Source organism: Rhinolophus hipposideros (genome assembly GCF_964194185.1).
Source record: "Rhinolophus hipposideros genome assembly, chromosome: 6".
Lineage (NCBI taxonomy): Eukaryota > Metazoa > Chordata > Mammalia > Chiroptera > Rhinolophidae > Rhinolophus > Rhinolophus hipposideros.
Window position 1 is genome coordinate 8,352,443 of NC_138052.1, and position 27,420 is coordinate 8,379,862.

Here is a 27,420-nt window from a genome sequence, read left to right on the forward strand (position 1 = left end):
AAACACTGTCCCTCCAGATGTTCATAGAGATGCTTCCTCTGCATCCATAAGGCCTCTCAGCTGAATGTCACTTCCTTTAGGAAGCCTTCTGTGATTGCTCACTCGATGCATTCCTTTTGTCATGCTTCATTCTAGGGGGAAAGACAATCAACAGTAAAAATACCACGGCTTCAGAGAGTGTACAGTGCTACGAATAAACAAGAACAAGGTAAGGAGCAGCGGGCGTCTGGGCCTTGGTGCCCGACATCCAAGCTCAGGGCAGCCTGTCTCCAGCCACCGTGCGGACCCACCGGGCGCGCAGAGTAGAGGGCGGGGCTCGGAGAAGATGCGTGAGGCCCTTGGAGCCTCGCTGAGGGTCACCTGGGCCCCATCCTCGGGGGATGGAGCGGCGGCCGCACCAGCCCCTCCAGTCCGGCGCTCCCGAGGCGCGCGCGCTCCGGGGAAGGGCGCGCCGGGGCGGTGCAGCCAGGTGGGGTGGCCGCCGGGAGCCGCCCCCGCCGCGCGGCCTGGGGGGAGGGTCAGGCCGCGGCCCCGCCCCAAGGGCCGTCAATAAAGGCGCGGGGCAGGTCCGCTCGGCGCTCCCGAGCGCTTTCAGGTGACCCTGCGGGCTCCGCCGGGCTTGCGGCCCCTTTTGCGCGTTGGGTGGCGGCGGCTCGGAGCTCCAGCATGCTGTTCTGGCACACGCAGCCCGAGCACTACAACCAGCACCCCCCCAGCAGCTACCTGCGGTAAGGGCCGCGCGTCGGGGGCTGCGGGCGAGGCTCGGTCGGCGTCCGGGGCGGGCGGGGGAGCTGCGAGGTCCGGCGTCCGGCGCCCCCGCGGCGGCCGGCTCCCCCGCTGCCCGCCCCTCCCCGACGGAGGGACAGCCGCGCGGTCCCGCCTCGGGACGGGCGGACGGACCCTGGCTGGGCCGGACGCGGGGTCGGGCCCGGCTCGCACGGCCCGGTGCGGGGAGGGCTCTCCCGTGACGGCCCGCGGCGGGGGCGAGGTCCGCTCCTGCTGGCCGCAGCCCCCCAGGTACGCCCTGGCTCCCGTCGCTTCCTGCGGGCGCCCGAGGGGCGTTGTCCCGCGCAGGTCCGGTCCCCTGCTCTTTGCCCCTCTCCGCCCGCGCCCTTTCCAGTGTCCTTGGTGTGGCGGGCGGGGGGCGCGGGGGGCGCGGGGGGCCGGGGGGCCGGGGCCCCCTCCTTCCAGGGGCTGGTCGGCCTCCGCGACGCCCGCACATTTATTGCTTTGATGTTGGACTAGTGCTTCTCACCGAGAAAAGTCAGTCCTGCCCGTTTGCGAAGTTGTCCCCGAGCCCCTAAAGGAAGCGGGACCCCGTTGGCTCCCGGAGGCTCGTTCGCCCGTCTTCACCTGGCGGGTACTAATGGGCAGTCATTTCACGTCGTGAACTCGCCCGAGCCAGCCTTGGCCCGTCTTTATTGGCATCCTGGTCACAGCCTATAAAAGGTACCTAATTTACCCCAAACGGCGTTTGGTACGGGCTCGGAGAACGTGAATGGTGAGGCCGAGAGCGTCGCCGGCACTGACAGCCCCAAAGTGACGGCCGTCGGGAGTGCTTTCCTTTCTTTTCTTTTTCTTTTTTTTGGCCCCAAGAAGTTCCCACTCAGATTTAGCAGTGCACGTTATCTGTGAATCCTGGCTTCGGATAGGTATTTGTCCCGTAGTCCCCCCCGAAGACCTCCCCCTTCCAGAAGGGGGAAAAAAAGCTTGAGTTGATGCGTCTGCTGTTTTTTATTCAAAGCCAGAGTAGTAGGAGATGGCCTAAGTACAGGGAATTCAGGACTGGTGGCCTCCCTGCAGACCTCGGTGGTGTCACCAGAGGGAAGCTGCTCTGGGGGGTGTTGGAAGCCCATTAGTCATGTTAATCCCTGGCAGAAGGTTAAGTGTCCGTTCACATATAAAATGCTACAATGAATACATTTTTATTGTACTGCATGATGCGGTTTTAGATGTAGTTTTGCCTAAGTTTTAGTTTGTGGCCATCAAGTGTGTTGCCTTATCTTCATAATGATTTTGAAGGTGACCTTGAGTGGAGGGTGAGTGTATTTAAAACTTCCTGGATACCTGAAATATCATCCCATTAGGGAATAATTTCCCTTGCATGGGCAGTACCTCTGCTAATGAAATGGAAATTTGTCTGTGGAATACCTGAGATACCTTTTAGGATTGTGGTATTGCATTAAGGGGTTTGTGGGGGGCCGGGGAGCAGGAGTTGGGGTGAAAGATGTCATAAAGCCATATTAGTTTCTGGGGTCATTTTGGGTCCATGGATAAAGAAGCATTTGGTCCATGCCCCCTTTTTTTATTATTATTATTATTTCACTTGGAAGCTGGAGTTTCCACCTTGTAGAGATTGACCTCAGTGAAGGCCATGGTGGGAGTCAGGGAATATGCCCCTGGGCCGCCCCAACTCTAGAGTGAGGGTCTTGTCCTTTTCCTTGTTTTGTTTTTTAGCTTTGTATTTTAGTTTTGGTTTTCTCTTCACTGTAGAACTTCTGTGAGTTGTTTGACCTTACCAGGGTAGTGGCCTTTACTCCCTTCTTCTCTTTTTCTGTTTGGTGTTCTCGTGACTTTTATTCCTTGGCAAATAAGGATGCCAGGCTTGAAACAAGTTATTGTTGAGTGATGGTTCTTACCCCTTCCTTTTTTTTCTTTTTCTTTTTTTTTTTTAATTTAAAGGCAGCAGCCCATGGATTATTAACTTAACATGGTCTGGGCAAACATGAAATTATGCAATCCCCAGGTGAGCAGGCCTGCCTGCTTCTCCCATTCCTAGATAACCACTTGGGTTGGGAGTGTGTCCTGGTCTGGTAAAAGGAAGGTGAGGTGTGCGGGGAGCCAAGGTAGCACTGCACTCTGGTCTTTGGGCCAGATGTACACACTCGGGAGGTTTTCCAGGTGTGCTCCAAGCCCGGCTTTTCCTTCTGAGAATTGGTTAGACATTGTTGGGGTGTGTGCTGGGTTTGTGTTTTAGAGACACTCATTTATTGTGTTGTATGAGGAACACATTGTACCAGTAATTCTGCTGTTTATACAGTGAAGTGGGGTCAGCAAATCTGATTCATAATCCGGGACACACAGAGGGAGGAGGGTTATCAAGATAAGAGCACATTTTTGGCACCTGTTTCCATGCTGCTCATAATTTAGAGGTCTTAAACAAGTCTCGCCTGCCCGCAGGTCATTCATGTTCTCAAGGATTTCTTTTTCTTTGTGAGGGCGTTTAAAAATACATCTAGAAACGAGTTCTCCAGTCATAGGCTCGTGTGAGGCTGATTTTTTTTTGGATATGGTGGGGAGTTTTGTTCAGAGGTAGAGGAAAAGAACCTCTGAGCATCTTAACGTTTTCCACTTGGATAAGAAAATGGAACTGAAACCAAGGTCCTTCCTTCTTTCTTATGTTGCATTTAGGAGATATTAGTATGACCCTTAAAGTAGGGGTTATGAGTCAGCTGTCCTATTTTTTTTTTTTAGAAGGGTAGGGGATATCTCAACCTGAGTGAGTGAGCAGTTTCTGTATTTACATAGTTTGCAGAGTCCTGAGGACAGGCTTGTATTGGTCTGAGAAGAAGCTAATTGGTCTGAGACTAGTTTATTTAAACAATTAACATTTTTGTTCAGAGTCTTATTCTAAAAGCAAGACTATAATGAGCAATATCTTGTGGCCGGAAATCATATGGCATCTAAAGTTCACGCCATTAATGCTAGTCCCTTTGTCACACAGAAGATTTCTATAATTTGTAGATGTCAGACAACTTTGCATTTTTACCTCATTGGTGATTTGTTTGAATAAATCTCTTGAGGGTCGTTGAGAGAAAGCAGAGTCACCGCACATTGGTTTGCTCTGTCTGAAAGCACCCAGAGTGTCTGAGGTGTGAGGTTTGGGAAGCTGAAGCAGCGTGCTGCCGCCGCATGCTTTGCTGTGCTGCCCTCGGCGCCACGGTCCTGCATCTCCCTCTCCACTGGGCTCTGTCTTTGCAGAGGGGCTTTCGGGCTCTGCTTCTGACCACTTCCTCCTGTGTGTTGCAGTGATGTGCTCGCTCTACCCATCTTCAAGCAGGAGGAGCCCCAGCTGTCCCCTGAGAATGAGGCCCGCCTGCCCCCCCTGCAGTATGTGCTGTGTGCTGCCACGTCCCCGGCCGTGAAGCTGCATGAAGAGACACTGACCTACCTCAACCAAGGTAGTGGCCGGAGCCCTGGGCCAGAGCAGAGCCCGAGGTGGTGGTGGAGGGGCTGAGGAGACCACCCAGAGGGAGGGAGGAGTCGACCGGAACCACCCGTTTGGGCTTCCTTATCTTGTCACAGTGGGAGAGGTGGGGTTCGGGAAGGAGGCAGTGCTATCAGATGGATTCCATTTCCTAGCTGTGTCATCTCGCTGAGTCTTGCCTCAGTGTCTTCATCTGAAAAATGGATACCTCACTGTGTTGTCACTCAGGCCAAAGGTGGGTCATGTTCCTCATACAGGTCTGCCACACAGCAGATGCTCAGTGATTGCAGCCGTTGTTGTAATTACTGGGTACTGTGATCACAGCTGCTGTCCTTTCCTGAACGTACATTAAACAGCTTTGCTGGGCTATGTCTGCTGTCCTTTCTGGAGCTCCCTTGGAAGACTGGCCTTGTCCTGATCCAGCACAGGGGCTGGATTCCCACGTGCCTGACAAGCGCTTTGTGCAGATGGGGACAAGATCTCTCATTGTGTCCTGAGGGAAATGGCACGGGCTTTGGAATTTAAATTCCAACTCTAGCACTTCCTAGCTCTGTGACTTGGAGCGGCCTTTCCTATTTCTCAGAGCCTCAATGTTTTCATGTGTAGGATGGGAAGTGTAATTTTGTGACATTTAAAAGAATGAGGGTATGTGAAGTATCGGGTATGATCGTGGCTGTTCAGTTTCTGATTCCCCCGTAGATCAGTGTCCTGATGGATGGCGTTTTTGTGGTTTCTATTTGATCATGTGTATGTGTTTGTTGCACTTCCTTCCTGAATCACCTCACAGACACCTTGGCATCAAGTGGAACGCAGCAGTTTCTGTAGGTTGCGCTGAGTTGCAGGGGAGCTGCAGGGTTCTCGTGGTTGTCGTACATGGGCTCTGTCCTTTCTGTCAAACTTTGACTCCTCCGTTTGGGGAGCCAGTCTGGATAGAAGTTGAACGTGATCACCCAGCTCTCTTCTGACTGCTGAACTTTCCAGCTTCTGGGCCAGGAACCAGCCCAGAATTAGCAGGTGACTCTGCATCTGCCTCTGGATGGAAACAGCCCCCTCCCGTTGTTGACATGGCTCCATGGAAGGGCATGCTTATCCCTGTGGGCAGAGCTCTATGGCCTCAGAGGGTCACCAAGCAAAGCCCAGGGAGCAGTAGGGTGCCTGACGCAGGCCCTGAGATCTGTGCTCCATCTGCGGAGGCTGGTGGTATCCATAGCAGGTGATGCGGCTATGTGGGAGTTTCCTCTGTACATCTGTGCTTGTTCGTCGAATGCTTCGGCCATTTTTCTTTCTCTTTCACTGGAGGTCAAATGCTACCAACTTGTGTTCCTTTGAGCAGTTGCTTTCCTCTCGAGGCCTCAGATTTCTTGTCTAAATGTAGCATAAAGAAATTGAATGATATCTATGAGCATTCACCCCGAGGCAGTTCTTATTCTTGGCCCTGTCCCGTGGTACTGAGGAGTTAGTGGTCCGAGGCCTGGTCCCCCACCCGTCTCTAAGGCCTTTGACTGCTGTCCCCACCTTTCTTCCACCCCTTCTGCCTTTAATCAGTCAACTTTGGACAGTGTTTGGCAGTCAACACACCAGGTCTTTTAAAAAAGTTTATCCTTTGCTCAATATAGATAAGTTAAAAAAGAGGGAGAAAGAGTTGCCCTGTGGTCTTACCATCCTGTGTTAAATTGGGTGTACTTATTTTTTAAGCTACATTTTCCTAATGATTAAAATAGTACATGTTCATTCTAAAAGTTTTGGGTGATTTAGAAAAGTATAAGGAAGAAAATGAAAAGTAAAATCGCTATCTCTAATTTTACCTGAGAACCACTGCTAACCTCGTTTCTACTTATTTGTGTATATACATCTTGTAAAATGAGGATCATGCCGCAGGCATATATCCTGTTTGCTTAATTTACTATGTTTGTGAACTTTTCTCCTGTCATTAAAAATGCTTTGGAGAACTTCAGTTTTTGTAATGGCTGCATAGTATTACGTTTTGTAGTCATGTTACTTATCCATTTTCACAGTTTTCAGTGTTCTTTGTGTGAAATGTTGATTCTTTATTTATTTTTAGATAAATACCTTAGAAGTAGAATTACTACACCAAAGGGTTTGAATAAAGCTTTTGAGACATTTACCGCATCGCCTTCTCAGCAGAATGTACCAATTTACATGCTGGCCAGCCTGGTACATGTCACTCACTGTCTCTTTTCTAATATTGGGCATTGTCATTTTTCATCTGATTAGTGAAATGTAGAATTTAATCTTAAACTAGCATTTCTATTATTGCTAATAAGGTTGAATATTTTAAAATACGTTTATTAATCTTTTTTATTTTTCCATCAATTATATTCATGTCCTTTGCACATTTTCCTATCAGGATGTTTATATCCTATTGACTGTAAGAGCGTACCATATATGAAGAATATTAACCTTTTAGCTGCCATACATTACAAACATTTCCCCCTGTTGATTGCCATTAACTATATTTATTGTATGATACTACTGTGTTTCCCCTAAAATAGAACTGGGTCTTATGTTAAGTTTTGCTCCAAAAGACACATCAGGGCGTATGTTCAGGGGATGTCATCCTGAAAAATCATGCTAGGACTTATTTTCTGGTTAGGTCTCATTTTGGGGAAAACACGGTATATTTATGGTGTGGGATATATGTCATGATTTTTTTTTTCTGTGTTGTAATTTATTTTAAATGTCTGTTGTCAAATCTTTGTTTTTTAAAATGGTTTTTCTTTTATGCTTACAATTCCTGCCCACCCCAAAATCAGTTTAGTAGTTTCCTAAATTTCATTTAATGGTTTTTAAATTTTAACTTTGAAATGCATTTGAAATTTTTTTTAACTTAATAATTCATCATTTGATAGTTTGGATTATGACTACATAGAATATATGTATGTTTTTTCAACTTTACCAGTGAGATTTATATTGAATTCAGAATTTATGATGTGATATAAAGGTTTAGGTTTATTTTTCTAAATAGTTAACATACTAAATGTACTAGTTATTGCCTAGTTTATCGTTTTCTCACTGGTTTAAAACACCACTTTTGAAATATTTAAAAACTGTATTAGTCCAGAAACAGACTCTTGTATTTGTCCTATACCCCTGAGATTCAGTGATTCTCACCCCATTTCTCATTGAGCTGTTTATTGTAGCTTGGAAATATGATTCCCTATTTGGGAGTAGAAGTTCCTTTCATCATTCTTCTTAGACATCCTCAGTGATTTATTCTTTTAGATGGATTTTACAATCATTAAATCTTCATTCTGTACCTTTTTTTTCTAACATTGATGAGATCATATGCTTTAGAAAATTGTTGCTTACTTTTATTAACTACTATTCTCGTAATAAAATTTTCTGTCATTATTAAAGTCTCATAAACATAATTTAATATGTCTGAATATTATTTTACTGTTTCCACTTGTTATTTAGGACAGCACATTGTCATAACTGCTAGAAAAAAATATACAATGTAATTATTTTACTATTTCCCATAATAGAATGGAAGTTCTATGAGGGCAGAGCTGTGTGTGTGTGTGTGTGTGTGTGTGTTGTGTATTTAACATTGTATCCCCAGCATTAATTAAGCTTAGTGCCATGATATGGGTGCTCTATGAAGATTCAGAAAATTAAAAATTAGGCACGATTTATTTTATTCCATTTTATTTCTTTTCTCTTTTTGTTGCTGTTGTACTGGCTATCTTTTTTGGCATACCTTATTTAAAGTAGCCTATACTTCTATGCAAATAAATAAGCATTGATTCAATTAAAAATAGTTTTGACACATCAGTCAAAACCTTTTTGGTTAATTGAAAAGGTTGCTATTAAGTATTTAATATTTATTGCATTGCTCTATGATGTTGCATTCTTTCTATAAGGCCATCCCATGTCTCCTTCCCTGTAACGGAGTGTTTAAAGTTCTCTGAAAACATGGAAGGATGATGTTATCTATAAATCAAAAAGTCATTTCAACCGTTGAACACCCCTTTCTCAGTGCAGTGTCTAACCAGTGCCCTGACATCATGTGGCTTGGGCAAGGTGTATTACATATGGGCTTCCTCTCACCAAGCTCAATGGCCAATTTTGGGTATGGTGAAAATGATTTGAAAAACAAAGTATGTCCTCTTCTTCTGAAATGGAGTCTGAAGGAAAAAGTGTGGACAGCTGTTGAATGGAGGTCTGAAAATTTATAATCAACCTCTGTCAGTGTCTGAAGGTCACAGTGAACACATCTTTCCCCAAGGTAGGCTGGAGCCAGAGGGAAAGGATGAAGTGAGTGGTGAGGGAGGAGTCACCAGAACAGGAAAGAGAACCCCAGGCAATCTATGTAGTGAATTCTGGCTTTGAGATAAGAAACAATTGTAAGAATGGCTCCTTATGGAGAGAGCTTTGGTATTTCCTACAAAGTAACTCCTGAATCTTAAATATAGTAATGAATTTTTATAGAACTCTTACTTTCATTCATTCATGAAATAAAACTTCCTGTTCATTGGAAGGAGAGGGCAGTTCAGTGAGAAGAGAGAAAAGCCATGGGCAAAGAAAGGCAAGAAGGGTTGGGGGTGGTGGTGGTGCAGTTAAGCACACTGTCTAGCCAAAGAATCCTAAGTGGTAGAGGATGAATATGTTTGGAATATGAGGAGTGTGAATGACATGGATGGACAGGTAGACCAGATGGCCAAAATTTCAAACTGCTTTGCTAAAACTGAGCTATTGGACAGTCACCTGGGCAAGTCCCTTACCCTCTCAGTGCCTCCAATTCTTCATCTGTAAAATGGAGGAAATAAAATTCCACATACTGTGTTTCCCCGAAAATAAGACCTAACCGGAAAAAAAGCCCTAGCATGATTTTTCAGGATGCTCGTCATATAAAATAAGCCCTACCGTATTTCCCCGAAAATAAGACCGGGTCTTATATTAACTTTTGCTCCAAAAGATGTATTAGGGCTTATTTTATATTACAAGCATCGTGACAAATCATAATGCTATGGCTTGTTTTCCGGTTAGCTCTTATTTTCAGGGAAACACACTAGTGCATGCTACTGTGTGGATAAAATGAGTAAATCATACTCATTTTTATTTAGTATTATAAATACTGAAAACGGTGTCTGGCACATCGTAAGCATTCACATATTAGTCATTATTAATAATAAAGTAGACATATATGTTTACCCTAATCTTACTGTGGAAGCTCACAAGGTCATCAAATTGGGACTTTGAAAAATGTCCCTGTTTTTATTCTTTTCCTAATTTAAAGATTGACATGGGGTTGGTTCTAGAACTAAGAACTTCACCTCTTAGAATCAAAAGGTGGTAGCTTTGGACCAGATGAAAGTCGGGAAGGCCTGCTCAACTTTTCTATTCTTCATTCATTGTACAACCTAATAATAGACATAAGCAGGGTGTTAAAATACCGTCTTTAAAATTGTGATTACAAAAAGCACTGGATTCCTAAATGATGTGAGCTTTTGTGTCAAGGATTGCTTGACATGGGGATCACAGCCTTTAGGGTGATACTTTGTTTGGCACTTTAGAATTTACAAAACACTTTCTGATATTCTGAGTTATTCTCCCCAACTGTATATGTATTCCCATTTTATATATGGCAGGCTGAAAGAGGTTGAATCCAGTTCCCCTTCCCACATCACATAATCAGGCAAGCCTGGGAAGTGGATGTGTTAATGAAAGGAGTTCTGGAAGGGAAGGCACCCGTTCCCTGGCCACTTTTTCTAGGACTTCCTATGGGCAGGATTCTAGGCTAGACACTTCCGTGAGTGGCGTAGCTCTGAGGGAAGGGGTAAGAAACTCGTAGGGGAGAGGGCCATGAGGATGGAGGGGGGAGAACATGCCTCCTTGAACAAAAAAATCATAATCAGTTGTTTCTCCTCCACTCCCACCTTTCAGCAGCTCCACCCACAGTGCCCTGAAGGAATGGCCAGGGAGATAAGAACTCTAGGCCGTGAAGTTCTCTGTCCCCTGCTTCTAGAACCCAGACAGAATGGCAACTAGGTTTTTTTTTTTTTCCGCAGCTTCTGCTCTGGGAAAATCACTTAATGTCTAGGAGCCTCAGTTTCCTTATCTAGAATTGGGGCGGTTTCATTTTTTTGTGTTGCCTTGAGAATTAAGTGAATAACGAATGTCTGGCAAATACTAAGTACACAGTTATATTTTCCCTTCTCCCCAATTATATCAGTGACTTTGAATTTAAGGAATGAGGCAAAGGATTAGTTACTTTGTTATCCTTTCTCCATAGCTGAAGTTTTCTTTCCAGATTAATTTTTAGCCTGAAGTTTGGGAATATAAACTGAGTAAACCAAATGACACTTAAATGCATTACTTTTTTTAAAAATACTTTCTCCCTCATTGTTTTTTTCCGGAGTATAAAAATAGCACATACTTATTATAAAACAGAACAGCCAAATAGTACAGAAATTTGTATTCCAGAAAGCTTCCAGTAACCCCACTTCCCGGATTTTTCTTAGTCATACATTAACCCATATATGTCTAATTGTATAGTAATACATTAACCTATGTATGTTTAATTTTATATAGACACACATACATATATACTTGTAGAAATGTGTGTGCCTCTTTTAAACAGAAATGGGATCATATTATACATACTGTTCAACAACTTGCCTTTTTTCCCCTCAAAATATCCTCAAAATCTTTCCACGTAGGTACATTGAAAAATATAAAGCAACGCTGATCCTTACTGGTTACATTATGACCCATTACATGGATGTTGCATAACTTGTTCTCATGAGGAACTTAGGGCTTTTTAAACTTTTTTTCCATAATTACGCCGAGCACTCCAGGAAGCATCTATGTACACCTATCTGTGTGCTTAAGTAGGAGTGAAAATATCTGTAGGAGAAATATCTAGAAATACCGTTGCCAGCACATGTTGATAGATACTGCCCTGCAATGAAGTTGTATAGCTTTGTACTTTTAGGAACAATAACTACCTGACTACTTGCTTATATCCTCCTCCCCTATTATCTATCCCCCAGCCCTACCACACGTGGAATATTATTAACTCCTTGAAAGCAGAGACCGTAAGCATCTTGTTCACTGCCAGTCCTAGTACAGTGTCTGGCATACATAACTTCTTTGAATGAGTGGAGAATGTCAATTTTTCTATACTGTTGTCAACACTTTAACCTTTGGTCATTAATGGAGACTATATATAGGTATTCCTATTTTAATTTTCATTTTCTCAATTATGTTGAATGTATTTCACATTTTACTTGGTTATTTTTACACCTTTTGCCTTTCATATAATTTACCCACTTTTCAAGGGGGATTTTCATCCTTTTCTTATTTATTTGTAATGGCTTTATGCATATTTGGGATAATATGTTAGACATAGTTTTTCACATTTTCATTTATTTTATTCATTTTTCATTTGTTTGCTTGCCCTTTCTTTTACATAACAAAATTTTTTTATACATTTCTGTGCGATCAGGTTTATTGGATTTTACCTTAATTCTTTTTTGTCTTAGGAAAGACTGACTTCTTCACTTTAAGATTTTCGTAATTTTCACCTGTTTTTTAAAGATTCCCCCTCCGCCCCCCCAGTTTTCAACACTTTGGCATTCATTTTTGTGTGGAAGGAATGAGGAAGAAATCCAACTCTAGTACTTTCCACATTATCCCATGATAACTTACTGAGTACGGAGCCTTCACATAGTAGAATACTGCGCAGCCATAAAAAGCATGAGGAGATCCTTAAGTATAGCCACAAAAATATCCAACCTGTATTGTTAAATTAAAAAACAAAGCAAAGCAAAACATCTTCCCTTTTCCCCTCACCCCCCTCCATTGGTAACAGCAGTTTGGATGACAGTAGTAATTATTCTTTCTTAGAAACTGGGTGGCAGGCCAAAAGCCAGGGATTTTGGAGTTGGATACACACAGATTCCAATTCTGGCTCTCTGTTCTTTCCTGTCAAGCCGTGTGTTTTGTAAAATAGACATAACACTCACTTCAGGTCTTGTCTTGAGAAGTAAATGAGATATTTGTTGTTGTTGTTTGTTTTGTTTGCGCCATGCAAGGATACTTTATTTTGGCTACATAAAATTTAGAAATGTTTACTCAGCAAAGAATTTTATAAACCACATCACAAAGGTTAAAGGAAAAACAAAATAAGGAACAAATGCTTTCCCAAATGTCAGCTCCCCATAATTAACCTATGAGTTAATAAACTAATAAAAATACTAATAATTTAGCTGGGAGTATCGTTATCATTGACTAGGTTTTTGGTTTCTTTGTTATTTTTAAAACCAATCAATATTTATTGAAATAAATATGAGATTAGTTGTCCAGACTGCTTATCACAGCTCTTAGCATATAGAAATGAGTTTTAATGTTTCAAAGGTCTCTTTTTGGTCATGTGAAACTTCAATTATGTTTTAAAAGTTGGCCAATTGAGTTAAAATACGATACTCACAAGATCTAATTCCAGAGGGCCCAATGAACTGGGAATGATGTGTTGTTAAGAATTATGTTAAAACCATCTCTATTCTGGAAACACTACATTGGAAATTAGAATTATTAAAACTTGAATGAGAGCAATGCAGCATCAATTAAATACCATGTTGAATGAAATAGGCTCATGAAAATTAATTTAAAGAGAGAAGACACATCAGCTGTCCTGCTGTGCTTATCCATGTTTAGAGGTTGGCTGACGTAAGTCTGAATCGAACCTGCCCATCACCCTGTGTCACTGAGCCCTCACAGCTCCCCTCTCCTGCTCCCCTGGGGACCTGGTAATGCGGGGGGTGTCCAGATCTATTTTCAATGTACCAAGTAGGTTTTATTATTTCCAGGTACTGTGAGGACACCAGATCAGGAGACGATGACCACTGAAGAGAGAGTTTGTTACAGTTCCCAAGTGGAGGGACACACAAGGCAGGGCCATCTGGAGAAGCACCAGGCAGTCAGGAGGCAGAGGCAGAGGGCGGAGCATGAGAATCTCCTGGAGTTTGAGGTTCCTGCTGAGTTAGAACTGGGAGGGGCAGGGCTCTGTTTCCACTACTCACCCCAGGGATGAATGCATGGGTGTACTCGGGCTTGTTAGCCACGGAGGGTACTGCTGTTCTTCACCTTTTTCTTTCCAGAAAGAGGGGACTGAACCTTGCAAACAAGATGTGGGCCCTGCTTCACTCATGGCTCTGTGCTTTGCAGGTCGAGGACCTCGCCTGTGCCCAGCCATGGGCTCTGTGCTAAGGTAGATTTGGGAGGTGTGTGGCCTTCCTTTGAGTGTGTGGCACTCTCAGCCAGTGACCATGCCCTGGAAACTTCCAGCAGGGTGGTTAAAGGACCCTTTGAGTCCTGAATGGGAAGGAGAACCCACACATGCTCTGGGAATTCATAGAGGTGGATAAGAGTGATTCCTTCAGTATTGGGGGGGGGGCTAAGACAGCTCGGATGCCTTGCTATTGAAAATGTGGTCCATGGACCAGCATTACCTGAAATGCAGAATCTTGGGTCTGCTACAGAATCTGTGTTCTAATAGTTACGGGTGATTTAGGAACACACTAAAGCTTGGGAAGCACTGATCCAGCCTATACAGCCCCTACCCCGCTCCCTTGTATTGTAGGTGGATAAACTGAGGCCTAGAAAGGCTGTGTGACTTGCCCAGGTCACAGAGTGGTACTTTAACCTGGTTTCTCTTTCTTTTATTTAAAACAGTTTTATTGGGATACAATTCACATACCATACAATCCATCCATTTAAAGTATACAATTTATGGTTTTTAGTATGCTCAACTAGATATGTTCAACTATCACAACGAATTTTCGAACAATTTAGTCTTTCCTGAAAGAAAGTCTGCATCCATTAGTAATCAATCCCTAGTCTCCCCCCCCCTTCCCCCAGTCCTAGACAGCCGCTAATCCACTTTCTATGCCTCTAACCTTGCCTGTTCCAGACATTTCCTATAAATGGTGTCGCACAAGTGGTAGAGTTCTGTGATTGATTCCTTTCACTTAGCACAGAACGTTTTCAAGGGCCGCCCACGTTGTAGTGTGTTTCAGAACTTCATTCCTGTTCATCGCCCAGGAACATGCCATTATGTGGATATACCTCAGTTTATTTATTCATTCTTTAGTTGTTGGGCATTTGGATTGTTTCCACTTTTCAGCTGGTATGAATACGCTGCTATGAACATTCATGTACAAGATTTTGTGCAGCCCTCTGTTTCCATTTCCGCGCTCCCAGGGGGGGACCGGCGGCCTGGCTAGGTGGTGTGCTCACCTGGACCGGTCTAGCCCAAGAGCTGGGGCCTGTGTAAGAATGGCTGCTCCTTCCGTCTCCCTTTTCTCCAGTCTGTAGGCAGAGGTTGATGGTGGAACAGTTCCCTGAGATGGTCCATAGTTGTCCGTGCCTCTGGAGGGGTGAGGGCGAAGAGGAGGCTTTGGGTGTCACAGGGCTGTACTGACAAGCCCTGTTTACCCTGACAGTGACTGTTCCAGAAAGTCCTTCATCTGTCTTACCAGAAGCTAAGACAGAAAGTGGGACTGTCTGGGGCCAGACAGTGGTGTGTGGAATTTGAGCCACCAGGCTGTCAGGCTCCCACCTCCGAGATCTTGGCCCATCAAGAGCATGTGAATGCCCTCAGTCCCGGCATGGACATGGCTCGGAGGGGAGATGCCTGAGTGAGTCACAGTTCTGATCTGATCTTAGAGATTTGGTTTTCTACTCTTTGCGGTCCTTTGTCCTACCAACTTATGTGTTTTTACCCCTCCCACCTGTGCAGGACGGTACCTGTTTCCACATGCTTGCCTGGACTCTATATATTGTCAAACTTTTGAATCTTTTATAATATGTGCACAGAAAATTAGCACTTCATTCAATTTCTAATAACTGTTATGAGTGAAATTGAGGATCTTCTCATATATTTACTAAAAACTGACAGTTTGTATCCATCCTTTTTTTTTTTCTGTTGCCCTCTTGCTTATTAATCTGCAAGAACCATTGCATTAGGTGGAACCACATGCAGTCGCCATTTTGTAAATCTGAATGCGTTGATGATCTGCAGTTTCACGTTCATCTTCACAGGTTAAGGTTTTAGTTCAGCAGTGTGGCTGGATAAGTTCAGCATGAAAAATTAGTGACTTTCCTATGAACCAACAATAATCAAGTATAAAGTAAAACAGGAAAAAGAGATACTATTCCTAGTACCAAGAGCAAATCGAACAGCTTTTAAACATGCTGATCCAGTGTCCAGGGTTCCCAAGGCTCCTGATTCAGAACAGCCAGCAGTGCTTCTAAGAATGCCGACTCTGGGGCCCACCCAGCTTTGCTAATGCCAGTTCTGGGTGAGGCTTGGTGTTCCATGACATGTTGAGAAAGAACCAAAGAGTAATTTTAGAGTTAAAGAAAAGTGTCAAAAATAGTACCAGGAATTGCTGTATACTCTTTACCCAGCTTCCAATAATGTTACCACGTAACCGTGGTACGATGATTGAAACCAGGCAGTGCCACTGTTGTCATTCTGTGATTCTACTGCAGTCTTTATTTGCATTTTACCAGTTCCTTCACTATTGTCCCCTTTCGGTTCCAGGTTCCTATCTAGAATCCCACGTGGTATTTCCTTGTCACATCTCCTCTCTCTCCAATCTATGACAGTCCCTTAGTCTTTCCTTTTCTTCCATGAACTCCATACTTCCAGAGGGCTTGCTGGTCAGTTTTGTATGTGCCCCTCAATTTGGGTTTCTGTGATGTATTTTAATGACGAGATGGAGGTTATGCAGTTTTGGCAAGAATGCTACAGAAGTGACATTGTGCCCTTACCAGTGCGTCATGTTGAGGGGTGAAGATGCTAATTGGTCTTATTGCCGGTGGTGGTACCTGAAGGATGTAGCAGTGTCTGCCAGGTTTCTGTGCCGTAAACTTATTATGTCCCCCTTTGTAATTAATAACTATTTGGGGGTGACAGAGATACTTGGAGACTAGGCTGGCATCTTGATCATCCTTAAACTTGCACCCACTAATTGTCACGTCCATTACTGGATCTCGTCTGCACCAATTTTGATTTAATTCCCTCTTCTCTCTGCATTTAGTAATTGGAATGCTACTGCAAGAAGGAGCTTTTTCTCCTCTACCATTAGTTTACTTATTTTCTCATTCTGTCCGTATAGACTCATAGATATTTATTTTATTCTGTGAATTAAAACTCAACACTATTATCTAGCTTGTTGCTCAAATTGTTCCAGCTGTGGCCAGTGGGAGCTTCTGCAAATTGGCTCCTGTGTTTCTCTGACATGCCACCATCCTTTTTCTGAGCATTTCCTCACTTTTGACACTACAAGATGCTTAAGACAAGAGGAGCATGTTGTATTTTTCGTGTCCCAGCCTCAAAAATAATCCTTCTCTCAAAAGTCTCCAGAACGTGACTTACTCGTTCACTTTTGTGCATAGACACACATACTTATTATCTGCCAAGTATTTATTGGGGATCCATTGGGTGCCAGGCATGGTGCCTAGTTCCTGCCATTCATAATGGCTCCCACGAGGTTAAGTGCCTTGACCAAGGTCACCCAGGCTGTCAGGATTGGGGCTGGGTCTGTTGATGGCAGAGCCTCTTCCCTGAAGCATGCCTGTGTGTGAGCACTGTGTCGCCATACTTACATAATACTGAATGTACGCAGGTGACAAGACAAACGACACGTGCAGCACACGATGTGGGCCGCATTATGCTTTCCCTGTCTGCCATTAGTACAGGACTGTCGGCGCCCAGCCCTCCTTTCTCTGAGGTAATGATGGCCTTCATTATGTTTTATGTGGCATTAATTACCCAAAGCAGTAACTGTTGGAAAGTAAACAACCTGTAAATCTTGGCTGGCCAGGGAGGGCAATTGCCTCCTGTTCTTGGGAACACGGTGATCCGGGCAGGAGGCCTGCACCGGGTTCCGCTCTCTGGGCAGAGCCGCTCTGTGGGAGAGCCTGGTGGGCACAGCCCCGGGGTGGGGGCAAGCAAGGGTGGGCCTGCTGGGGCAGCCCCTGTGTCACCGTGGCGATGCGGGTCTTCCCCACCACGCTACCCCAGACAGTTGGGAGGAAGCTCGCTTAGTAGCCACACTGCAGCCCGCTGGAGTCACCCTTACCTGGGGGCATGTCCAAGCTTGACTGCCTCCTGGTTTTGTGACCTTGGATGGCCTTGGGCAGTCAGCTCACTCACTGCATGGAGCCGTTGTGAAGACTGGAGAGAGTTCACTTGTGCAGCACTGAATACAGTGGGCTGTGCATGGGCGGAGCTCAGTACAGCGGAGCACATTTAATGCTTGTTTGGAAGTGGTAGTCGGGACTAACACTTGTTGAGTATTTATTATATGCCAGGCTGAACGTACATTATCTCATTTAATCCTCATAACCGTTCTGCAGATGTGGAGTGAGATACAGAGAAGTTCATGAACTTGTCAGGATGTGGGAGGGGCTGACTCAACCCCAGTGTGTCTGACCTGATTACAGATCCCGTTTCCCCTTGTCCTTGGCCAGGCCACAGGCTGCTGAGTCTTTGCCACTAACTTGCAGTGTTACCTTGGGCACTGCAGTACCTCTCTGGGCCGTGGTTTCCTCACCTCTAAAATGGGCACAGTCATATTGTATTTGTGGGTCTTCAGGGTGCTCTCCCAGAGAGATGCTGGGTTGGAGGGACCTCTGTGTGTCTGATCGTATTTGCATGTGTTTGGTATTCTGTTTATTGAATGAAGATTGTTTTCCCCAAGTGCCTGATTGGCTTTTGGGTATCAGCCTGACACTGGAATGAAAAATACCAATCATTGTCCCTGGTGACATCTGTTACATGCTTAGAACAATATGAGGCACTCCCCCCTCTTTGTTTTGTATTTTTTGCAAGTTCACATGCAGTACGAGGTCTGACAATTAGATTCGCGAACTCATCCTAGAAAAAGTGCTACATACCTCATTGCTGAATATCGCTACGGTTACTTTCAAAGTCCTCCCCTTGGGAAGCTAGGCACTGACACCAGCACCTAGTTCACCCTTCAAAGCAATTTTGGAACTCTTTTTCTGGAATGGCCATCAGAGCTGTCATCGTATTCCCTCGATGTCCTGAATGTCATCAAAATGTCTTCCTTTCAATATTTCCTTTATCTTTGGGTAAAGAAAGAAGTAATTGAGGGCCAGATCAGGCGAGTAGGGAGGGTGTTCCAATACAGTTATTTGTTTACTATCTAAAAACTCCCTCACAGACAGTGCCGTGTGAGCTGGTGAATTGTCATGATGTAAGAGCCGTGAATCGTTGGCGAAAAGTTCAGGTCGTCTAACTTTTTCACACAGCATTTTCAGCATATTAAACTTGGTTAGTAATAGTAAACTTGGTTAACTGTTTGTCCAGTTGGTACAAGTTCATAATGAATAATCCCTCTGATATAAAAAAAACTTAACAACATCATTGAAAACAAGTTCGTGAACTTAATTGTCAGACCTCATATATTCCTAGTTAAAAAAAAAAAGTTTATGCTGAAGATGTATATAATTTAAGAGGGAAAGGTTCTTTTCTATCCATTGTTAGGTGCATATGTTAGACTCACATACAGGGATGTGTATGTAACATTTAAAAATAAAAGTACAATCACACTGTGTACGTATTATTTAGCACTTTTTTGATGGGGTAGTTAGATCACAGGCTGTGTGTATTTGCAGTATTGATGGGATTATCAGCATGTCCAATAGGCTGTGATGTAATATCTCTCACCTCCAGCGTGTGTGAGGATCCATCTCCCCATCTCTTCTCGTTGTGGGATATTAGCAATCTGTTAGACTTCGGCCAGTCTGACAGATGAAACTGGCACTGCGTTCTTTTCATTTGGCATTTCTTTGACCATTAGGGGGATTGAGCAGCTTTTCATGCTCTTCTTGGTGTGGCTGACTAGTTTCAGCTCTGGTATTTGCTTTAGGGAATTTATATTAAATTCTGCCACCATTGATGAAAAGTCTCTCACATGCTACTGCCATACCGGGTCTGGTGTGTGCGTGTGTGCAGACTGGTTTAGGTAAACTGGTTGCTGGCCTGTCCTCAGGTTTTCCAGTCCAGTTTGGCAGCTACGACTTAACTGTCAAGCAAGACAGCCAAGGGGCCAAGTTGCAAGCACCTTAAGAAGTTGGGAGGAAGGAAGAATGAACATTATGTAAAATTTCAAATGTCAGTGTCCACAAATAAAGTGTTATTGGAGCACAGCCATGGCCATTCATTCACGTATTGTCTATGGCGGCTTCCTTGTTGCAGTTGCAGGGCCCAGTAGTTGTGACAGAGATCTTGTGGCTCACAGGCTGAAAATAGTCACAGGCTGGCCCATTACAGAGAACCTTGGGTGATGCCTTGGCCGGAAGACATGAGCTCTTGTGGGTTGCATGAAAGAAGGGAGAGGAAACAAAGGTTTGTTGAGCACCTGGCTGGGCCGGGCAGCGTGTAGAGTGCCAAACGTGTGTATTTCATTTTGTTTCCCTTTAGAGGTGAGGAAACCTTATTCTTGTTGCTCTCCTTCCCCTATTTCTGTGTGGGGTGGAGGCAAAGAAATGGAGGCTGGGCCCAAAGGTTGGGGTAAAGGGAGACTTCCCAGGGGTGGCTGGGGCTCCCCACTGAGCCTCAGTCCAGCTGAGGAGGCCCCACCCCTCCCTGAGGGCTAAAGCTGGAGTACTAAACTGGGAGGGGTCACCAGGGCTCAGCTGGCCACTGCTGATGGGGTGAAGCCTGTGACTACGTCCTCCGCCAGCTGCTGCCACTCCAAGTGCTGGCTCCTCTGGGCTGGGCTGGAGGCCTCCTGTGGAGGGCTCGCTTGTATCACCAAGTGCTGACCGGGGGCTCCTTCCCTGATTTAAAAGGCCTCTAACAACTCCAGAGTAGAGGATGGAGCTAGGGATATTGGAAGGAATCGTCTGGAAGGCTTTGGTGAGGTTGTGGAAAGGCCACCACCCGCTGTCAGGACCCCCTGCACTGTCTGCCCGCGCTCTCGCTGCACGGAGCGTTTGAGTCTAGCCAAGGACCTGCTGCGCGCCGGCTCCGCTGGAGGCACCTTCGGTCCTCCAACAAGCCTCTGGGTTAAGTCCCAGTGCTGTCCACTTTTTGGACATGTGGCAACTGACACTCACAAATGCAGCCATTTACCCCAAAGTAAGTGGTGGGCCAGATGTGAGCCCAGGCTCCAAACTTGGGTGCTGACCAGGTTCCCAAGGTAGTTTTAGGGGTGCGTGGAAGAACATTGGTAGCTGCTTATCTAGGTAACTTTTACAATTGCTGTTTATTTATGGCATATGATTATGATTTTCTATATGGAGGTATGATATACACTTACAAAATTAAGTTTAAAAAGAGAGTTGATAAAAATCAGCATTGTTGCAGGCGGTTTTTAGTTTCAGTGGCAAATTTGTGGGGTGGTGTATGAATGAGGGAGGTGCTATCCCTGCTAGTGTCTTGGGTCCTGCACTCAGCATGTCACTGGCACAAAGCAGGTAGTGGTGGGGGTGTACAGGGTCTGCTGAGCAGTGGACCCCAAGGGACCATCCTCTAAGGTGGGGCCGGGGGGTCCGAAACACACAGTCAGAACGCAATGTGTAATGACTACCAGCTCCAGTGTTCTTTCCCCACTCAATTGTGTGTGTGTGTGTGTGTGTGTGTGTGTGTATAATATTTTAATCTCAGATCGGCCGAATACTATAGAAAATAAGAGAACAAATACTCATGTGCCCAACATAGTTTTTTTGCCAAATTTGCTTCTGATTTTACTTTTCTCTAATCCTGTTGCCTTTCCTCCTTCCCAGAAGTAAAGCCAGTGTTGTGAAATGGGTGTTGGTTTGAATCCCCATGCACATTCTTAGATTTTTACTCCTTGCCTAGTCAGCCAGAAAAATGAACGTTATCATTTTGCGTGTCTTCAAACCTTACATATGTAGGTTGTTTTTGTATATCACCATGTACTTTGCTTGTTTAATAATGTTTCTGAGATTTCTCTATGTTGATATGTCTTTAGAGTGTTTAAGTTCTGTGCGTTATTCCATTTTAAGTCAATTAACAGAATTAGTGTATCTCTTTTCCTGTGGTTGGATATGTATGTTGTTGACAGTTTCTCCCTGTAATGAGCAATTTTCACCCGTCTCCCAGTGCACATCAAGTGCTTCCTTAGGTTATGTTTCTAGAACTGGATTTACCTGACTGAAGGGCTTATACATCCTCCACCTACCTCTTTTTTGCCAAACTCTTCTCCAAAACGGTTATGTCCATATAATACTCCATCCGCAATGCCTGAGTCCAGTCTCTACATTCTCATAAACACTTGACAAAGTGTCATTTTTGTCCCTCTGATGGATGTAAGATGGTACTTTATTTTACTTTGTATAATCCTGAATACTTGTAGAAACCAGCATCTTTTCATGTGTTTGTTGACCATTTTCTGTTTCTATAGGGTGACCATATATGTCCCAAGTCAGTCTCCACTTATAGGGACTGTATAATTATTAATAGCACTCCTGGCATTTAAAAAAGTGTCTCAATATAAATTTTAACATAGTTCTCCTATATGATATAAAAGGCATCATTTTTCCTTTGTGTGTGTGTGTTTCTAGTTTAAGAAATCCTGTCCTACCCGCAGTCATAAAGTTCTCATATTTTCTTTAGAAATGTTAAGGTTTTACTTTTATTATATGGCTTTCAATCACTTAGAATTAATTTGTTATATGCGGTGTGAGGTAGGGATTTATTTTTTCCATATGGATACCACTCTTAAAAAGCATTCTTTTTTCTCACTGCCATAGATCAAGTTTCCAAGTATCTGAAAGCCTATTTGTGGGCTCCTTGTTCTTGTTCCCATGCCAAAAATGACATAGTTTTAGTTACTGTAACTTTATATAGTATGTTCAGAGTACTGTAAATGGGATAGGAACATGTGTTTCATGGAGACTAGTTTATCAGGAGGAAATGAATATTATACCTTACGTCACAGTGTTGTTACATATCCACATGGACTTCTAAGGTCCTTCTTGGTTCAGAGAACTGAGGTCATGGGGCATTAAGGATTTGAGCCTTAAAGGGAGGGAAGGGTTTAGGTGTGCTGAAGAGGATCACAAAATAAAATGAATATCAAGAAATTCAGGAGAAATGTTATAGATGGACTCCTCGAATACTAGAACCAGAAGGACCCTTCGAAGCAACTAGACATTATGTGGAGTAGTTTGGCTAAGTGATCAGTCAGAGAGACCCAGGTTAACTGGATCTTAACTTCTTTAGCTATAAAATGGGGGCAATAATGGGTTTTCCTCATGGATTGTTGGGAAGACTAAATGAAATAACGCACATAAGGGATTTGGTAATGTCCCAATGCATAGCTGGACAACAGTTAACTGTTATTTATTTGTTACCCTATTTCCTTGAGTCTAAGACCAATTTTTTTCCCTTTTTCCACATTTCACAATTCTGACATGAAAACAGGCTTTACAATCATTTTCTGTAGTGATTTGTTTTTCCTCCCAGGTTATTGTTCAGAATATAGGAAACAGTATTTTTATAGACAAGAAAATGGAATCAACGTGCTTTATCTAAGGTCACCAGCAAGCTGAATTGGTCATCCTAGGGCTCATCTTTATTGCTAGCCCTACAGGGAAGAAGGAAGGAGGAAAAAACCATCTTAACTTGGGCTGCCGATGGTTGGAGTACTTTTAATACCATAAGATGCTGTAGGCAAACTTTCTTTAGTGTGCAAAATGGAATCAGATGGCTTCCGGAAAGGAGAAGTAGAGAGGATCATGTAGAACTACCTACAGATGTCCTCTGACCAGCAAATGACACCCACTATGTAGGATGTGGCAACGAATGGGGAAGGTTCTGGAAACAGATTTAGTTTCTGCTCTTGGCTCTGCCACTTAGTAGCAGTGCGAGCTTGCCCGAGTCAGGTCACCTCTCTGAGCCTCTGCTTCCTTCTATCAGTGGGGCTTATAACTTTACATTATCCCATTGACATGTTCTGAGATTTGGGTGACTTAATACCTGAGCACACTTTGCCACTATGTAAGCCCCTAGTGGATGAAAGCTATTAGTTATCGATCCCTAGAGGCAAGCCTGTCTCCTACTACCTCCTTGCTATATTAGTAGTTTTGCTTAGGATTGCTTTCTTATTCATTATTGCCTCAATTATCAAAATCTTGCCCACTCTTCAAAGCCCATCTCTACTGTTACCTCTGCTCAAACCTTTTTCACTATTCCCACTCCCCATTCCTGATGAGTATTGCCTATCTCTTAGAGGGATTTTTCAAATTCTGCTTATATTAATGCTTTTCCTGTGCTGTTTGATACACCCCAAAAGATTGTTAATCCTTTGAGGGCAGGAGTATGTCTTACTTTTGCAAACCCTGTAGTTCTAGAACAGAATAGCATTGCAAAGAATATGAAATCACATTTAAGCTTTTGCTGAGTACCTACTATGTGTCAAACAGTACAGTGGTGAGCAAAACAGGCACAGTGTGTGCCTTCGCAGAGCCTACGTTCCACGGCTCCCACCCGTGCTCCGAGATGATCCGGCTTAGCCTGTGTGCCTCAGGTCAGTTCAGCTTTCATGACCTCCCTCAACAGCTAGTGTGTGTCCGTGAACAGGGGCCTTCTGGATGGCGCTGTGCTGTGTGAGCGGGGCTGGCGAGGCCAGTGTGTGGGCACTGAGGCAGGCATGGGGAGGGAGGCTGGACGTCTGTCCTGCCGGAGGCCTCAGTGAGTCAGGTGTGGTGTGGCTGGGAGGGGCTGCAGAGTATGCATGCAAGAGGAACAGCTGAGGAAGGGAGATCTGTGGGAAGTACACGGATGAGGTCTGTGATGCTGGGGAGGAGACCTGACCCTGGGCCTGTAGCCGCACTTAATAGAACTATTCTGTACGGGACAGGAGGTGCTGCCTGCCGGCCATAAGCTGACGTTGCCCTGCGGAGCCTGGGGTCAGTATTAATTGGGCCCTGGAGTGCCTGTAAACCCACATAATGACCACTTGGGCCTTGGGCCTCATGCCAGAGCTTGTTACATTCTTCCTTGGGGAGGTGGAGGACACTGGAAAAACCAGTTAGGGTGTGAGAGGCTCCATTTTATGTTGCTGTCAAAGGAGCGTTGGCTCAGGAGTCTGGAAATGTATGTTAAAAATCTGGCCTTTTCAGAACGTTAGAAGTGTTGGATTAGATCAGCAAGACCCTTCTATGAGTTCGTCACCAGCAAGTGGGCAGGACAAGAGTTTGGGGTTCGCGCATCTTCCCTGTGACCTGATGTGCCTCGAGCCTCATCCTGAGCAGTGCTGGGCCTTGGTGTGTTCATGAGGTGCCCGCTGGTCCTGTAGATGGGCTGCTCAAAGCTGGGTGGAGGGAGGGGGTCCCACCTTCCTGAAAAGGGAGGTTGCTGAGGGGGTATTTCTGGGCTCGGCCAGCTTCATTTCCAGTCCTGGGGGAAGCTGTAGTGATGAGCTCGCCAACACACGGCGGCTGTCCATCTGCCATCTCCACGTCCTAGGATTTGCGTGGCATTTGGCATGTAGTTGTTGCTCAGCAAATATTTGGGATGAATGATTTAATTTCATAGTCTTTGCCCATTCTGTTATTCAGTGTGGTGGTGGTGGTGGTGGTGTATTAGTTTCCTGTGATGGCTTCAACAAATTACTGCAAACGTGTTGGTTGCAGACAACCAGTTTACCCTCTCACAGTTCTGGGAGGCTGCAAGTCGGAAAGCCACCAGGGCCATACTCTGTCTGGGGGCTTTCGGGGTGCATCTGCTCTTTGTCTCTTCCAGCTTCTGGTGGCTCCACGCGCTCCTTGGCTCGTGTTGATACCACTCCAGTCTTTGCTCTTCTGTTCACAGGGCCTCCTTTCTGTCTCCTCTGCGTGTCTCTTCCAAGGACACTTGTCATTGGACTTAGGGACACCTGGGACAATCCAGGATGATCTCCTTATCTCAATTCTTAACTCAATTGCATCTGCAAAGACTCTTTTTTCTAAATATAAGGTAGCACTCACAGGCTTTGGAGATTAGGGTATAGACATTTGGCGGGGCACCATTCAGCTCACTATCAGGGGTCTCACTATTTTTCTAATCATTTCCCTTTTACTTGTTTTAAGACTGTTAACCACTGGGTTATAAAGATTTTATTACAGCTAGATTTCCCTTTCCCCCCATGATTTTAGGTTGAGAAAGGACTTCCCTACTGACTGATAATAGTCGTTCATGTTAAAAATAAAACCTTAGGAAATTAACTTTTTAATTAGTGGTAACTTGTTTTGATATCTACTGTGAGGTGAGGGTCTTCACTTTGAAAAATATAGCTAATCTATGCCTGAAAAAATTTAATAGACCTATACACACAAACACATATGAAAAGCGAAAGAAAAAAACTGCAAAACCCAGGGAAATCTGAGTAAAGTCTGGATTTAGTTAATTGTATTGTGCCATGGTCATTTTCCTGGTACCACCACTGGTGGAAGCTGGGGGCTGGGTACTCTGTATGATTTTTGTAATTTCTTGTGAGTCTATCATTATTTAAAAAAATTTTTTTTTAAAATAGCTAATCAGATTTACCAATACCAATTTTAAATCATTTATTCTATTATTTGTGAATCATTCTTTGTTAAGTTATGATATATGCTAGGGTGTTTTAGAGTTGTCGTTAAACTTTATTTAACTTGGGAAAAATTGACATCATTTGATATATGGTCTTCCCATCTAGAAACATGGTGTGTCCCATTTATTCAAATTATATTTTATCTTCCAATAAAAGGTGTCTAGTTTTCTTCAGGTTATTCATAGATACTTTTAAGTTTGTTGTTATTATGGATGGATCTTTTTCCATTTATATTCTTTAACCAGCTTGTGCTGGTTATATGTCACCAAATAGAACCCCACACCCTTTTAAATACATGAAATTCTTTTAACTTGGGAAAATGCTTTTCATTCTGCAATTAGAGACAATGTTTAACAGGCTTTTATTCATTCCTTTGAACCTGCTCTCGGGAAAGATATGGTCACTTGTTTACTCTAATGTGGATTTAAGTAGCTGTGTTCTTCATCCAGGTGTATGGGGGACATTCTTTTATAGAGAAATATGAAGTTATGTTCCATAAATGTAATGCTAACTGTATTTTGTTGGACTCGATTTCCTTGAAAATTGTAGAGGTGCTGTTTCTCACAGGGTCATGTGGTGTGTTACTTGGGGTGCCCTAGACCCAAGGGCTGGCCGGACAAATGGGGTTGTCCAGTCCAGAGGGTGATCGAAGCTGTCCGTGGACTTCCTTCTCTGCTTTGCTCCTTGGCCATGAGGTCTGGACGGGCACTAAGGAGGTTGAGAAGGCCTCTAGCTGGGTGAGCCCCAATTTGAAAACAGCCAGAAATGGGAAATATACTATTAATGCTCCTTCAGGTCAATCTTATGAAATCCGACTGTTGGAGAATCGGAAGCTGGGAGACTTTCAAGATCTGAACACGAAGTATGTCAAGGTAAGTCTGGCAGGCGCTCTCCCTCCCTGTGCGGTTGGGTGGGGCCTCAGCACCTGAGTGTGCTGTGGGGGATCAGGAGTGGCCTGGGACTTTGAGAAAAGCTCCAGAGAGTGGCTTCCTGTCCCCTGCAGCACGTTGTCCGAGGGGACTAGCCTTGTGAGTCAGAGTGGTGTGGGCTTATGGATTGGGTTCTGGGTTCCAGCCTGGCTTTGCCACTTACTGAACTTTTGTGAGCTTCCATTTTCTCATCTGCACAAAAGGGTTTATAAGTCAGCCATATATGTAAAGCACTGCGTACTTGTAGGAAAAAGGGTAGTCATAATTATTCTTACTGTTGTTAGAGTTGTGGGGGTTCTGCGGAGGGAGTAGGGGAGCACATGGGGCTGGAGAGCTGGGACGGAAAGGTCTAGGAGGAGCGGCCTTGAGGGGCAGTGGGTGTGCCTGGCTCAGAAGGTGGGGGGCTCCTCTTGGCCCCCACACTCATCTGTCCCTGCCGGCCTCTCCCTCGCAGAGTATCATCCGCGTGGTTTTCCACGACCGCCGACTGCAATACACAGAGCACCAGCAGCTGGAGGGTTGGCGGTGGAGCCGGCCTGGGGACAGGATCCTGGACATCGGTGAGTCTCCCGGGCCAGGACAGGCCCAGAACACCCCTGCACGTTGGGGCTCTTCCTGGACGTCATGTGGACCTGTGTCTGTGAAGCCTTCTTAGTGCATTCCTGTCTTGTGTGAAGCCGGT

At 44.5% G+C, this 27,420-nt stretch overlaps 1 protein-coding gene across 1 annotated transcript in view; it reads left to right on the forward strand.

Annotated features, from left to right (window-relative positions):
• The first annotated feature begins 583 nt into the window (after window positions 1-583).
• The window catches only part of TFCP2L1 (transcription factor CP2 like 1), a 50,939-nt gene continuing 24,102 nt past the window's right edge, over window positions 584-27,420 (forward strand). Inside the window, exons 1-4 of the mRNA XM_081050749.1 lie at window positions 584-728; window positions 4,030-4,181; window positions 26,605-26,681; window positions 27,193-27,298. Coding sequence (XP_080906875.1) covers window positions 667-728; window positions 4,030-4,181; window positions 26,605-26,681; window positions 27,193-27,298 — 397 coding nt within the window. The 5' untranslated portion in view covers window positions 584-666. The remainder of the gene's footprint in view (window positions 729-4,029; window positions 4,182-26,604; window positions 26,682-27,192; window positions 27,299-27,420) is intronic.